At 40.6% G+C, this 16,633-nt stretch overlaps 1 protein-coding gene across 1 annotated transcript; it reads right to left on the reverse strand.

Annotated features, from left to right (window-relative positions):
* Nucleotides 1–1,686: 1,686 nt before the first annotated feature.
* On the reverse strand, nucleotides 1,687–13,660 carry myg1 (myg1 exonuclease). The gene is made up of 7 exons (XM_079856441.1): nucleotides 13,367–13,660; nucleotides 11,617–11,729; nucleotides 7,918–8,077; nucleotides 6,988–7,137; nucleotides 5,780–5,902; nucleotides 4,285–4,466; nucleotides 1,687–1,950 (listed from the first exon to the last, which is right to left on the reverse strand). Exons 1-7 carry the CDS (start codon nucleotides 13,523–13,525, stop codon nucleotides 1,767–1,769), a joined length of 1,071 nt encoding a protein of 356 aa, XP_079712567.1. The 5' UTR covers nucleotides 13,526–13,660; the 3' UTR covers nucleotides 1,687–1,766.
* Between the last annotated feature and the right edge of the window lie 2,973 nt (nucleotides 13,661–16,633).

Raw genomic sequence — 16,633 nt, forward strand, 5'->3', positions numbered from 1 at the left:
TTGCTGGACTTATTGATAGAGTCAGAGAAGAGAAATCCTGACACCTTCTGGAACTTCTTTGAAGAGCAGCTGAAAGTGACATTACAGTAAGAGACGTGTGTGTGAGTGTGTGTGTGTCACATCGTGCCCATCATAAAGAAGAAAACGCAATGAGATTACCTTCATCGTACCCGGGACAAATGAACATGGCACTCGGGCAGTGCTAAAGGAAACCAACACTTCCATCCAAACATCAGATGGACGTGTACGCTGCAGGGCCTCATTTATAAAATGTTGAAGAAACCGTCCTACATTTGATCGATAATTTTAACCTCAGTGTTAAAATTATCGATTTTAACACTGAGAGAACGAACGTTTTCCACCTCTGTCTTCCAGAAGAGAAATGTCTGCTTGTTTCAGCCACTGAATAACAAAAAAAAATAAAAAAAAATAAAAAATTGGAAAGGGTAATTGCGAAGTTCACATCTCGCAATTACCTTTTTGTTGTTTTAAAGCTTCCTTAGAAACCTGTAAATCGCAAATGATCTAGAATGAGTTGAATGCATGTTCCAGATCTCCGCCTCCTGATGCTTTACCTGAGAATAGAGAGCGGCAGGAGTTGTTTAGATTTCCAAATACCCGCTCTCGGACTCTCATCTGCCAAATGGTTGAAGAAAAAGTGGATTATGCACTAGCAGTACCGATTTTAGTGTATGCACTCTAAATGGTAAAATGTGGGGTATGTTTTCATGACAACGTTGTACTAAAAACGCGTTTTTCGCGAAAAAAAAACAAAAAAAAAACAACAACTGTATTCTGTGTCGTGTAAACGGCCCTGAAGTTCAATTCTGTGTGTGCACACGTTTTTATAAACGAGGCCCCAGTCACTTCAGGAAAAGCATATGTCTGACACTAAAAAGTGACAGAAAAAGTACACTTTTGCAAAAAAACAAACAAATCCAGGACACAGTAAAACAGTAAGAAGTGAGCAGTCTGGTTCAACCCAGCACAAACGCTATGTTTAAAGTTTAAAAGTACTTTTTAGTTACACATAAATCATTCTTTGATGTTTCAGTTTAAGCACAGCAAGGAGTAAAGATCTTAATTATTACAATATTGGCCAAAAGTGATGTCCAGCCTTGGAAAACTGACATCTTTACCCTTTATTCAGTTATACATCAAAGATTTTGTAATCATTTTGCATAGTTGTGCTAAGAGTCAAATGTCTTGTTTGGGCCAGGCTGTTATACAAACAAATTATGAACACATGCAAAAACCAGAGAACCAGTTAAATATTAATAACTGATTATGCTGTAGTCAATGTATGCTTTTTCAAAAAATGTTTGCATAGTAAAATTAAACCTGTAACTGTTGTTTGCCAGATCATTTCGCCAGATAAATACCTTAACCAAGTTTAGTGTTTCGTTCTTCCCTTATATTTAAAAAACATATTTCCCTCATGTATTTTTGTAGGGTCATTGAAAAACAAATATCTCCTTCCAACTTCTGTATGACCAAACTGTTAATTTATTAGGCCGAGAACAAGGTCAGTATTTTCATTATCTGTATAAACTCTGTTACGCAGATCACTGTAAATGTCTAGGCTGCTGTTTTTCACTGATGTGAAATTTATTCCGTCCAAAAGGATGCAGAAATAATATATATTGTGAATAATCCACAATCATTTTTCATAGTGAATACAAACAAGAAAATAAATACACACTAATAAGATTTTGCATTTATTGGTTTTCACGAGAGCTGTGTGATGTGATGGTGAATGACAGGTGTCAGTTGTTGTGTAAAGGTTTGGGTGCCGTTTGAAGCGTTCTTTTGGCCATTTCCAGAGCGCCCTCCTTCGTCTTGTTCCCTCCAATGAAACCACCGGCATGGACGAAGATGCATCCAGGAATCCCACTGAGATCGGACAGCGCTTCGTCTCGGACACCTCGCCATTCCTCCAAAATACTCAACCTAGAGAACCAACAAATTTACAATCGTTTAGTGATGCACGATATATCGGCCACCATATCGGTATCTGCCGATATATGTTCCTTTGAAATGTTATCGAAAAATTGGAAAAAAATGTATAAGAAATTTGGCAGATATTTTAAAGCTGATATATATAACAGATTATTTCCTTCAGCTGAGACACTTCAGATGCGCACCGTTTGAATTGCTTGAAATATGATTGGAATCACTTTTTAAAAAAAGAAAAGAAAATAATAATTAGTAATAAAAGGCCCTGGTCATTTCTAGGCTTGATTACTGCAATGCTCTTCTGGCTGGACTTGTGCAACTAAACCTCTACAAATGATCCAGAACGCTGCAGCTCGTCTTGTCTTCAACGAGCCCAAGAGGGCCCACGTCACTCCTCTGTTCATCTCTCTGCACTGGCGACTGCTCGCATCAAGTTCAAGGCATTGACGCTTGCGTACAGATCTATCACAGGCTCAGCTCCCTCCTACTTTCACTCGCTCCTATGAGTCTACATCCCTACCAGAAAGCCTACGAACGGTCAACGAGCGACGTCTCGTGGTTCCATCACAGAGAGAGAGCCACAAAATCACTTTCCAGAACTTTCTCATTCACAGTTCCCTGCTGGTGATGATCTCTCCACCCTCATCCAGAACGCAGAATCCCTGACAACATTCAACAGTCAACTGAAAACTCATCTCTTCCGTGAGCAATTGCAATGAGCAAATCTTTCCTTTTCCTTTAATCCTCCCTCGTCTGGCTTATGCTACTCTGAGCAATGCCTGACTTTTGTATTTTGAGCACTTCTTGCATTGTTTTTGCCTCTTCACGATGACTCGCTTGCTTTAACTATACTATAAGTCGGACTATAAGTCGCTCCGGAGTATAAGTCGCATCAGTCAAAAAATACGTCACGAAGAAGAAAAAACATATATAGCCTAAGTCGCACTGGACTGTAAGTCGCATTTATTTAGAAATTTATTTCACACAAAAAAAAAAAAAAAAAATGTTACGGACGGGACAGTTCTCCATTACGGACGTGAGCGCTCTGAAAGCGGCACTAAAAGACTGCTTTAAAACATTCACAGAGACCTCAAGCAGAAAGCACAAAGCCTGTCTTTAAATTTAATTTCGTTTTGTATGAATTGTATCTTAATTTTCATCAATGTTTCATCAACCAATTGCCAGGATTTAATAAATAAGAAGTAAATATATTAGAAAATCGATAATCACGACACAGAGGCGCCGGCGCGTGAACCTGGAGCTCGTCTCATAAATGAACCAAAACTCAGCGTATAAGGTAGCCTACTTACCTCACAGACCTGAGACATATATAGAAAGCTTGAAATGTCTACTTTTAAACAAAACAATTCAAAACGAAAGAAAACTGACTGTTCTCTGCTTATGTAATCCATATGAAATGTGCAATTTCTCTCTGGCGCGTTCACTACTGAAGATCGCGAGCCAGCATCGTCAACTTCATCTTTGCAGCCGACACTGACACAGAAAACACTTGTTTATTAGTAAACAATTAAAATGTCTCCTGCTATATTTTACATATTCATACTCATTAATTTTGCCGGTTCGTTGTGACAGCTTTTAGGTGCTTTATTGGCAGCGCCACCCTCACATGTTACATGAACGCATCAGCACCGAAAACATGGAGATTTTTTTCTTTTGGGGGGCATTTTGTTTGTGTTCAGGCTTTCTCAGTTGTCTTTAGGCGCGATGTTACGAGGATGCTGCTAATAAAGTTGCGAGTAGGCCAACACATTGGATTCACGTTTATTATTATATTTAAAAAATACCCCAGTTTTTAAGTTGGTTGTATCATTTTATTTTGTTGTATTTATCTGCCACACCTTAAAGGCCGGTCCGTGAAAATATTGTGATATTAAACCGGTCCGTGGTGCAAAAAATGTTGGGGACCGCTGTGCTAAATGACTAAATGTAAAGTGCAACAGTTAAGTCTGTCATATCAGCTACATAAAATTATAATGAGAACATTATAATTGTGTGTTTGGGTCATGGCTTTTAATGATGACACTTGTTTTTGTAATCAAATTATATCAAAATTTGGATTTAGATTTATCGGCCAATTTATCGGTTATCAAATATAAAGAATTATCGGTTATCGCCCAAAATGTTCATATTGGTGCATCTCTACAATCAATGCAAATCCAGATTAACTCATTTATAACCAGTAACAGTGAACGCAATAAGGCAGCCATGAAGCCTTCAGTTTTTACACATTATTCAATCTTACGTCACTCTTGAAAAACAAGGCAACAAAGCGGAGTCTGGGAATGAAGACGACAGGAAAAGCCACACCTGTTCTGAAAGGTGTTCAGTCCGGCCGGGACACACTGGACTCTCCACTGTTGGTTCTGATCCGTGTACAGCACAAACTTAATGGGCACATCCACCTTCATCTCCTTCTCCAGGGAAAACAGATGCTCTTTCCAGGGACAGCCGCCCTGAGCCAGCAACAGGATCTCCCCGCTCGGATCCACCTGCGGGAACAACCCCACCATGACCATCACTTTCTCATTCTGGGTTTGTGTCATAAACTTTGAGTCTGTTGAGTAGTTTATTTATTTGAACACATTATAAGCACTGTTGAGCTGAGGTGCGTTTCCCGAAAGCTTCGTTAGCCAACTCGTTATCAGCAGTTCAACGAGTCTGTGTTTCCTGAAACCAACGTTCCAACAAACATTCGCAAACAGCATCGCAGAGTTGTGTGTTTGGAACGACGGCTCTCGACCTGTGGCTAGAAGCAGAGTTTCCTGTTTGCATGACATGTGGACTCAATAAATCCTGATCTTGAGCAAAATAAGCAAACTGACATTCAGTGACCTGTGTCTTTTATTTAGAATACATACAAATGTCATTTACGTCTTTTAGTTTGTCAAGAGATTTAAAGCGTAGTTTTTGAAGAGTGCGCATGTGTGAACGAACTCTAGCCTATGATTGAATCTGGAAATAAAGCAAAATAAAATAATAGAAATAGTCATCAGATCCATGTTCGTAATTTATAGCAAAACATCTAGCATTAATTCGCTATCAAACAGATTCATTAAAAGTAGTTATTGCTCCACCAGGTGTGTGAAATCATTAACCAACGTGGTTGAACGATCAATTTGCGACAATACAGTTTCGGGAAACAGTCGTGATTAGCTAGATGATTTCTTCAACGATACATCATACTACGGTAGTGAAGCGGTGAGTTTCATCGTTGTACGGGAAACACACCCCAGATCAGTGTTTTTTAGTTGTGAAGACAAAAATAAAGCATATTTTCAAAAAATAATGTCCCTTTTGCTCAAATCAAACATCACAATCACAGCTCTTCCAGGTGCTCACGAAGACAACAGGTAAGTGTAGGCCACTCTCGATAACAGGAGCAACATGAGGAACACTGTTAGCCGTGTGTCATGAGTATTGCTTTACTTTCAATTACTAACAAAGTAAGTAAAGTACTAAGCAATGAATGACTGCTGCTGTCACAGCGAAGACACCTGTTTCTTCATGTCATTCTACTCACACAAACTCTTTACTAAAAAATTAATGCATTTTTAAGTCTTTATTACTCTACTCTTGATACTTCTATACTATAATTCCAATTCTTTTTGTCCATGTAGTCTATATATCATGATCTTTTTATTTGTACATCTGATAGTGTGAATTCATTCTCTCATGACACACACACACCTGACCTGTGCTTGTGCTGAAGCAACAATGAAATGTTTTTCGTTTGATCATGTAACGCTCTGAGTACAGTCGTGCATCGGTGAATCCAGCTTGAAAACGCTCAGATGTGAATTACCTGATATCTCGTCTGAACCGCTTGTTGCACGACCTCTCTCGCCGGGAGCCAGGCGTTCGTGTAGTAGTCCAAACGGTCCTGGAATTCGGCTCCTACAAGAGCCAGGGCTTTATGGAAACCCTTCTGTGATGTAAAAGTGATATTGTTAATATGATTATAAAAATGTATGATATTCACTTGAACTTCAGAGCCCTGACCTAAACTATTGTAATGGACTGAATTGTGAAAATTGGATGTGTAACTATATCTGTGCATTCATTCTTAAAGGGAGAGTGAATTTTAATTTTGTATTAATGTTAATAAAAAAAATTTGGTCCCACTTTATATTAAGTGGCTTTAAGTACTTGCATCTAAAAATAAATACAATGTACTTATTGTATTCAGGTTGTATTGTAAAACACTTGTGCTGCTGCTGAGGTGTGATACGGGTGAGGTTCGGGACAGGTGAGGTGTAAGGGAAGGGTCAACAGTGTACAAATGTAATTACATAAATTAATTACAGCTGTAATTACATGCAGGTATTTTCAAAATATAAGTACAATTTAAAAACATGTATGTACACAGTTGTATCAAATTATTAATTTCAATGTTAGTACATAGTAGTTAAAGCCACTTAAAATAAAGTGGGACCAATTTTTTTTTTAATCTTCAATATAAATCAATTTATATTTAATTAATACAGTGAAGATTACACATACAGTGTTTTATTTTTACATTTGATTATTCAATTTCGGGCCTATTTCTTACATGTTAAATAAACCTATGCTACTGTACCTGAAAAACTGACATTTATTTAATTTGTATATTTTTTCTATTGTATTTTGTCCTATTGTTTGTAATTTGCTTTTTTGTTCCTATTTTTAATATCAGAAATAAAAATGTTCTGCCTTGCTTTAATCCAGAAGACTGTGTGTAATGATTGCAGTCAGCGTAAAGCGCATTAGTTTTATAATATTGGGTTGACTAAAATGTGAAGGAAAACTAAATAAATTCCAAGGTTCACATTTAATTCAGCAGGATTGTTTCCCCTTCTATCTCTATTAAACTGTCTACCGCAGTCAACTAAGAGAAGTGACACAAAACAGTAAACTGCAATCAAATCTGTGCACATATTGAATCGAATCATGACCTCAAGAATCATGAGGTACTAAAAGACCCCCCCCCCCCCCCCCCCGCCCATTAAACACGAGTGTGTGCTCTCAGTAAACCTCGGTGTCCTGGTCTTTGCTGTTCCAGTGTGGGTTGAGATGGCCGACGCGAGCGCTGAGGGTCGTGGAGATCGAGTAACGTGCCTCTCCATCACACTGACAGATCCCATTATCCACCGCGTCCACTTCCTCCACAAAGTTCTCATACATCTGCAACAGAAGACTTCAGTGTCGGACGCTGGAACATCTGAGCTCTGCTTTAAAGGGTTAGTTCACCCAAAAATGAAAGTTCTGTCAGTAATTACTCTCCCTCAACCCCGTAAGACTTTCGTTCATCTTCAGGACACATATTAAGATATTTCTGATTAAATCTGAGAGCTGTCTCACTCCTCCATAGGCTTCTCTGTTATTGAAACTTGCCGGCCCAGAAAGTTAGTAAAGACAATGTTTAAAATAGTCCAAGTGACTACAGTGGCTCAACCTTAAGATTATCAAGCGACGAGAATACTTTTAGTGCGCAAAAACAAAACAAAAATACCGACTTTATTCAACCCTTCATGTTCTTCTGTGTTTCTCTGAGTGAGTTCACGGAGGCTCACTATTGGCCGACGCTGGTCATGTGTGTGATGCCGGCCAATAGTGAGCCTCCGTTCTGATGTACAACCCAGAAGCGCTGCGCTGTTACACTACGTGAACTCACTTTTTTTTTTGCGCACTAAAAGTATTCTCGCCGCTTGATAAACTGAAGGTTGAGCCACAGTAGTCACTTAGACTATTTTAAACACTGTCTTTACTAACTTTCTGGGCCGGCAAGTTTCAATAACAGAGAAGCCTATGGAGGAGTGAGACAGCTCTCAGATTTAATCAGAAATATCTTCATTTGTGTTCTGAAGATGAACGAAAGTCTTACGGGGTTGAGGGAGAGTAATTACTGACAGAACTTTCATTTTTGGGTGAACTAACCCTTTAAAGTGTTCAGGTTAAACTGACCTTGTCATAAAGGACGTCCAGCCGCGTGTCGTCCTCCTTCATCTGTGTCAGCGCGGCAAGAACTCGTCTGCCAAAATGAAGGTAAACCAAACCTGCCGAGCTCAACTTCGTCACCCACGGCTTCTCTGGACACAAGCTATGGAAGTTTTCTGCAAAAGATCTGTTGAAAAGAAACACAGTCAGATTCACACTCTCACTGATCAATAATTCATAACTCGCGTCTCTCAGGCGCATCAAAAGATCATTATCTTCCCGTTTCACTAAAACGAAATAACACAAGAAATAACATTGTATCTAGGGCTGGGCGATATATCGCATGACATTGTTATGCGCATCTCGTCAGTAAAGCCGGTTCCTTGATTAGTAGTAAATCGCCATCGCCTGCTTTCAGTAGTTCACTGACAAGCTGAGCCATATCGCATTAATTATCACGGATGTATCGCCTGCGATAATTAATGCGATATGGCTCAGCTTGACAGTGAACTACGGCTCTGTGTAGTGAATGCGGCTCCATCTGAAAGCAGGTGATGGCGATTTACTACTAATCAAGGAACCGGCTTTACTGGCGAGATGCGCATAACAATGTCATGCGATATATCGCCCAGCCCTAATTATATCATTAAAGGATTAGTTCACTTTCAAATGAGAATTATCCCATGATTTACTCACCATTTTGGCAGCCCTTTTAGTTTTAGTCTTATGGACGAAAATGCTTTTTAGTTTTAGTCACTTATAAACTTGATATATTTAGTCAAGTTTTAGTCGACGAAAACGCAAAAAGGTTTTAGTCAAGTTTTAGTCAATTTTAGTAAAAAAAAAAAAAAGTAGTCTTTAACAAATTAATTTATGTTAAAAAGTATTGGAAATGGGCTTAGGTTTGACAGGTTGCAGCAAGTGTTGCAATTCATAAACCAACAGTTAACCTTAAAACCTTTGCATAATAAACTAGACTTTCTCATTGATGGAGATGCAGTGCTGCCAAGCTGTACTTCATTGTCGCATTGGGCAGAAACCTTTTATCCCCATATTTCAAGTTATATTTTTTCCAAGAATTGATGCTCTTCAAAAAATTTAAGCACATTGGCTATTTTCACCAGTAATCACAGTAATAAAGGAATGGTTTACAGTTTAAACAGCAAAAAACTTTGAGCTACTACAACATTACACACAGATAAAGTGGTAACAGTGGAATCACTGTTTTACTCCAAAAAAGCCAGGAATAAAAACACTTACTTTGGCAATTGTGGCTTTATTATATAATTAGTTAAATAATAGTTTATGTTATAATTTATGTTATAATCTAAGTTTGTTATATAATAATTATATATTACTTTGCACCAATTAGCCTACTAAACTAATGCTCGGACACACTCGGTCTCTCTCGTGCGCAGACATACTCGGTCTCTCTCGCGCAGTTCGTTTCGCTTTTGTCCAGTCCGGCGCCTCATAATATCGAAGATGCGTGGCGAGTGACTAGCCGCAGGTGTGTTGTTGTTGTGTGGAATCTGGTGCGCGGCATGGCGGCAGCCGGGTGGTGGGCGTACCCAAAACAAGGATAGGAAGCGGCAGCATTGCTGATACTTTTTTAGCTCAAAACAGACAGATTTCACGCAAAATAGGCAGAAATGACATGCATTGTGAACGTCAGACTTGGCGTTTTCGTGACTTTGGAACGAAAATCATATTCAACGAAAACTCGAAAACGTCTCGTCATGTTTTAGTCACCTTAGAGACATTTTTAGCTAGTCATCGTCGCGTTATCGTCATTAAAAAAAAGGTGCGTCAACGAAATCATTTCGTTATCGTCATCGTTGACGAAAACAACATTGCCATACAGTCATCCTAGATGTATATGACATTCTTCTTTCAGACGAATACAATCGAAGTTATATTAAAAAATATCCTGGCTCTTCCAAGCTTTATAATGGCAGTGAATTGTAACCAAGCGTGCCGCACAAGCCCTGAAAAGTGAAGCCAAAACGTCTCGATCGCCCCCCGGTGGCTGGTCCTAGTATAGGTCGTAAGCCCCGCCTCCCCGTGTTATTCAACGGGACGCGAGACCAACTAAACAATTAAATTACACTTCAAATATCTTTTTCCAAAGGTGGTTTCTTTCATTTGCTGTTGTTTTTATCACGCTGATGTAAGTTCAAGTGTCTGTTTCAAAAATAAGTTGGTTTTTAGTTAGTTACATGATGCGGTGGTGTAATGTCATGATTGACAGCTGTGATTGACAGGTTCTCCAAGCGAAGTCACTAAAGCACCAACGGACATTTTTTTCGGGATCTTCGGAGGACTGAGGAGATTGTATTTACTTTATTTTAATAAGCCTCTTGTCATACTGCAATAATTTTTTAAAAAAGTGTGCAGAATGCACTTTCCCTGCGAGGGTGAGGGCGGAGCGTTGATTTCGCGGCTTTACTTCCTGCTCACGACTGCGCAGGTCTGGTCCCGAGATCGCTACTGCGCAGACTCAAGTTCCAATATGTCAGCGCCATATCGGGACACTGGCGGCTTCAGTTCTCATCAATGGAAGAGAGCGAAGGGGCGTCGTCCATCTTTTTTTACAGTCTATGATTGTAACCAACAGATTGAAGCTCAAAAACGTGCATTCATCCGTCATAAGCGAACTTCACGAGCTCTGGCGGGTTAATAAAGGCCTTCTGAAGCAAAACAATGAGTTTGTGGAAGAAAAATATTCATATTTAAACACGTTACAAAGTAAAATTCTAGCTTCCGTCCAAAAGGCCATACGCAGTCTCTCCTCACACCTAAAGCGCAACTTACGAAATGCATGACGTCAGGAATAGTGTAAATATCAGCCGTCGCATTACTCGCGCTTTACACTTAAGTGGAATCCGTATGTTCGTTTATGTCGTAGTTATTTTACTTTGTAACGTGTTTAAATATGAATATTTTTCTTCCACAAACTCATTGTTTTGCTTCAGAAGGCCTTTATTAACCCGCCAGAACTCGTGAAGTTCGCTTATGACGGATGAATGCACGTTTTTGAGCTTCAATCTGTTGGTTACAATTCACTGCCATTATAAAGCTGGGAAGAGCCAGGATATTTTTTAATATAACTCTGATTGTATTCGTCTGACAGAAGAATGTCATTTACACCAGGATGACTGTATGGTGAGTAAATCATGGGCTAATTCTCATTTGAAAGTGAACTAATCCTTCAATCACTCTCCCTCATGTCGTTCCAAACTTTCGTTCATCTTCAAAACACAAATGAAGATATTTTTGATGAAATCTGAGAGCTTTCATAAAACTAATCCATATGACAATGGTTCTTCCAGAAGCTCAAACGTGCTGCGTCAGGCAAACATGCTTTATGTTTATCTCTTTATGAACTTTTTGAAACGTCAGTGGTAGATGCGTATCTGTCAATAGAGGGACAGAAAGCTCTCAGATTTCATCAAAAATGATCTTCATTTGTGTCCTGAAGATGAACGTAAATCTTACATGTTTGGAACGACATGAGGACTTGAGTATTTAAAGACAGAATTTTTATGTTTGGGTGAACCATCCCTTTAATATTACTGCATGTGACACATAAATGAACAATAAAATATTCATGACTGTTGCCTACAAGTAATAACAATACCAATAGTGTACGTAGCTCAATGCATGTCTAAAAAATACAATAAAAATCAGCGACTGAGACTAAAAATCAGCGACTGAGACATGTACCTCTGGTGATGATCGTAGCGCTGACGACTGGGATCAAACTCTCCTCCAACATCCACCACCACATCACAGTCGGCCAGAACTGAGGAGTCTCTGCTGCGGACGATCTCCGCATCCTGACCACGAGGAGAGACAACCATGTGATGATCAGGGTCAATTGAGATAGCACACGTACGTCTGTTAAAGATCACTTGATCTGGAAAGCATTTGCTGTTTACTAACATCTGATTAAGTTTCAGTTTAACATACAGTACAGGCCAAAAGTTTGGACACATTACTATTTTAATGTTTTTGAAAGAAGTTTCTTCTGCTCATCAAGCCTGCATTTATTTGATCAAAAATACAGAAAAAAAATGTAATATTGTGATATATTATTACAATTTAAAATAATTGGTTTTCAATTTATTATACTTTAAATTATCATTTATTTCTGTGATGCAAAGCTGAATTTATTACTCCAGTCTATCACATGATCCTTTAGAAATCACTCTAATACGATGATTCATTATCAAAGTTGGAAACAGTTCTGCTGCTTAATATTTTTTCATAACCTGTGATACTTTTTTAGGATACTTTGATGAATAAAAAGTAAAAATAAAATAAAAATAAAATAGAAATCTTTTGTAACAACAATATACACTAATGGTCAGTAATTTGGGGTCAGTAATATTTTTTTTTCTTTCTTTTTTTGAAATAAATAAATTTTATTCAGCAAGGATGTGTTAAATTGATAAAAAGTGATAGTAAAGAAGATTTATATTATTAGAATTTTTTTATTATTATTTTGAATAAATGCAGTTCTTTTTAACCTTTTATTCATCAAAAATATTAAGCAGCAGAACTGTTTCCAACACTCATAATAAACCAGAATATAAGAGTGATTTCTAAAGGATCATGTGATAGACTGGAGTAATGATGCTGAAAATTCAGCTTTGCATCACAGAAATAAATGATAATTTAAAGTCTAATAAATTGAAAACCAATTAAATTGCAATAATATATCACAATATTACATTTTTTTTCTGTATTTTTGATCAAATAAATGCAGGCTTGATGAGCAGAAGAAACTTCTTTCAAAAACATTAAAAATAGTAATGTGTCCAAACTTTTGGCCTGTACTGTACATTCTAAATCATTACATCTTAAAGACATCTTCTAAACGTCTATTTGACATCTGACAGGAAACGTCCTATAGACGTCTTCCAGATGTAAACACGCACATCAAATAGACGTCTCCGTGATGTACGTGTATTTGATGTGTGTGTTTACATCTGGAAGACGTATTTTTCAGAGTGTTTGCTCATCTGCAATACGTCTAGCAGTTCTCTATCTGAGACACTTGATTTATCGTCTCCCGTAGGAGAAATGAGTCTCTGCAACATCATCCATTCCGCATAAAACATTCTTCCCTAAACTGAACAAAAACTATATAATTAAATAAAGAAAATAAAAAGATAAATGACCTAAAAAGCAAGTAACTCCTGTATTTATATGACCTCTAATCCGCCAATAATATGCAGTTGTGTCACTCCTTACTGGAGCTGCTTTTAATCAGTTTTGTCGACAATTTAGCGATTATGCTTGCATATGCATATACTCTGAACACAACACATGTGACGGGTCCGATCAGATCTTATCGGCGTGCTGTATCATAGACATCTCAAACACACATCTTGTATTGAGTGTGTGTATTCAAGCTCCTTCAGATGAGGAGTCACACAGCAGAGTCAGAGTGTTTATCGTGAATGTGCACCTTATACTCTGGCAGCTGTCGCAGGAAGAAACACGCCAGGACTTCATCACAGTGAAAGGTGCCGTTATGCGTCCCGATCTTCATCTTCTTCATCAGATGCTCTGTATTTATTAACACGTGACTGACGGCTCTCTTGACTGTCCGGCGGATCGCGTTCATCAAGAGAAGAAACTTCTTCTTCTTCTTCCTATAGTTTCTTTCTTTTTTAGCGCTTAGCGAACCAGCATTACCGCCACCAACCGGACAGGCGTGAGAAGAGTCTTCTTCCTCCTCCTCCTCCTCCTCCTCCTCCTCTTCTTCTTCTTCTTTGGGGTTTAACGGCAGCTTGCATCCTTGATGTTGCATTACTGCCGTCTTCTGGCTATAGTTACTTTCCCATACACTTCAGTCATCATATTCTTGCCATTAGTCCCGTTTTAGTCAGAAAGCAAATCAAATATTGAATCCTTGTTCACTCCTACTGCAGTCCATTATACTCTTTACTCCATTAGTCCTGTTTTATTTCCATGTCTTTATCATATCTATCCTCTGTAATTCATATTTTGAACAATTCATAAGCACATGTTCTACAGTCTCAGGTATTTGGCACTGATCACAAACCCAGTTTATTTAATTTATTATGCCCTATTCTTAAAGTGGTGGTATAATATGGAAGCTTGTTTCCGCCACAAAATGAAAAAATAAAAAGATAATTGCGACTTTTTATCTCACAATTGCGAGTTTACATCTCGCAATTCTGACTTTATTTCTCAGAATTACGAGATATAAAGTCAGAATTGCGTGAAATAAAGTCAGAATTCTGAGATATAAAGTCAGAATTCTGAGATATAAAGTCAGAATTGCGAGATATAAAGTCGCAATTGCGTGTTATAAAGTCAGAATTCTGACTTTTTTTCTCACAATTCTGACTTTATATCACGCAATTCTGACTTTATATCTCAGAATTCTGACTTTATATCTCAGAATTCTGACTTTATATCTCAGAATTCTGACTTTATATCTCGCAATTGCATGATATAAAGTCGCAATTGCGTGTTATAAAGTCAGAATTGTGAGATATAAACTATTCTAAGGTAAAAAAAAAAAAAGTCCGTCTTTTTTTTTCCCCTTAGAATTGGACTTTATATCTCACAATTCTGAGAAAAGATGTCAGAATTGCGAGATATAAACTCGCAATTATGTGTTATAAAGTCAGAATTGCGTGATACAAAGTCAGAATTCTGAGATATAAAGTCAGAATTGCGTGATATAAAGTCGCAATTGCGAGAAAAAAAGTCAGAATTCTGACTTTATAACACGCAATTGCGACTTTATATCTCGCAATTCTGACTTTATATCTCAGAATTCTGACTTTATATCTCAGAATTCTGACTTTATATCTCAGAATTCTGACTTTATTTCACGCAATTCTGACTTTATATCTCGCAATTCTGAGAAATAAAGTCAGAATTGCGAGATGTAAACTCGCAATTGTGAGATAAAAAGTCGCAATTATCTTTTTATTTTTTTATTTTGTGGCGGAAACAAGCTTCCATAGTATAATGCCCTTTTCACAAGATGTAAAATAAGTCTCTGATGTCCCCAGAGTGTATGTGAAGTTTTAGCTCAAAATACCACACAGATATTTTTATATAGCATGTTAAAGTTGTCACTTTTTGAGGGTGAGCAAAAATGCACCGTTTTTGTGTCTGTTCCTTTAAATGCAAATGAGCTGCTGCTCCCGGCACAGGGGGCGGAGCTACAATAGCTTGTGTCCTTTTACCTCACACACACACATGCACTGCAAATTAAAAAAAAACTTTTAGCCTTTTATGTTCAAACCGATTCAGACAATGATGGAGAGACTCGAGAAGAAGTGAAACATGTAGAGCAACAGTACATTTCTGAATGGACGCTGGCGCCCCCTGCTGGCCGGAACAGCGGAACTCTCGCTGGCGCCCCCTGCTGGCCAGAACAGCGGAACTCTCGCTGGCGCCCCCTGCTGGCCGGAACAGCGGAACTCTCGCTGGCGCCCCCTGCTGGCCAGAACAGCGGAACTCTCGCTGGCGCCCCCTGCTGGCCGGAACAGCGGAACTCTCGCTGGCGCCCCCTGCTGGCCGGAACAGCGGAACACACGCTGGCGCCCCCTGCTGGCCAGAACAGCGGAACTCACGCTGGCGCCCCCTGCTGGCCGGAACAGCGGAACTCTTGCTGGCGCCCCCTGCTGGCCGGAACAGCGGAACACACGCTGGCGCCCCCTGCTGGCCAGAACAGCGGAACTCACGCTGGCGCCCCCTGCTGGCCGGAACAGCGGAACTCTCGCTGGCGCCCCCTGCTGGCCGGAACAGCGGAACTCTCGCTGGCGCCCCCTGCTGGCCGGAACAGCGGAACTCTCGCTGGCGCCCCCTGCTGGCCGGAACAGCGGAACTCTCGCTGGCGCCCCCTGCTGGCCAGAACAGCGGAACTCACGCTGGCGCCCCCTGCTGGCCGGAACAGCGGAACTCACGCTGGCGCCCCCTGCTGGCCGGAACAGCGGAACTCACGCTGGCGCCCCCTGCTGGCCGGAACAGCGGAACTCTCGCTGGCGCCCCCTGCTGGCCGGAACAGCGGAACTCACGCTGGCGCCCCCTGCTGGCCGGAACAGCGGAACTCTCGCTGGCGCCCCCTGCTGGCCTGAACAGCGGAACTCTTGCTGGCGCCCCCTGATGGCCGGAACAGCGGAACTCACGCTGGCGCCCCCTGCTGGCCGGAACAGCGGAACTCACGCTGGCGCCCCCTGCTGGCCGGAACAGCGGAACTCTCGCTGGCGCCCCCTGCTGGCCAGAACAGCGGAACTCACGCTGGCGCCCCCTGCTGGCCGGAACAGCGGAACTCACGCTGGCGCCCCCTGCTGGCCGGAACAGCGGAACTCACGCTGGCGCCCCCTGCTGGCCAGAACAGCGGAACTCTCGCTGGCGCCCCCTGCTGGCCAGAACAACGGAACTCTCGCTGGCGCCCCCTGCTGGCCGGAACAGCGGAACTCACGCTGGCGCCCCCTGCTGGCCAGAACAGCGGAACTCACGCTGGCGCCCCCTGCTGGCCGGAACAGCGGAACTCACGCTGGCGCCCCCTGCTGGCCAGAACAGCGGAACTCACGCTGGCGCCCCCTGCTGGCCGGAACAGCGGAACTCTCGCTGGCGCCCCCTGCTGGCCGGAACAGCGGAACTCAGCCAAAACATGCACAAACCAATTGAAAATGTTGTATTGAAAGTATAATCTATTACATGCTATGAACATATCATCGAATAC

The sequence above is a fragment of the Squalius cephalus genome (genome assembly GCF_949319135.1).
Source record: "Squalius cephalus genome assembly, chromosome: 22".
NCBI lineage: Eukaryota > Metazoa > Chordata > Actinopteri > Cypriniformes > Leuciscidae > Squalius > Squalius cephalus.

What these genes read in the sequence shown, in the direction of transcription:
- myg1 (XM_079856441.1), bottom strand. Translation starts at nt 13,525, where the DNA reads ATGAACGCGATCCGCCGGACAGTCAAGAGAGCCGTCAGTCACGTGTTA. An exon ending in GACAGCTGCCAGAGTATAAG is followed by an intron (nt 11,730 to 13,366) that starts GTGCACATTCAC and finishes CCTCGTGGTCAG; the next exon opens with GATGCGGAGATCGTCCGCAG. An exon ending in TGGACGTCCTTTATGACAAG is followed by an intron (nt 7,138 to 7,917) that starts GTCAGTTTAACC and finishes CTTCTGTTGCAG; the next exon opens with ATGTATGAGAACTTTGTGGA.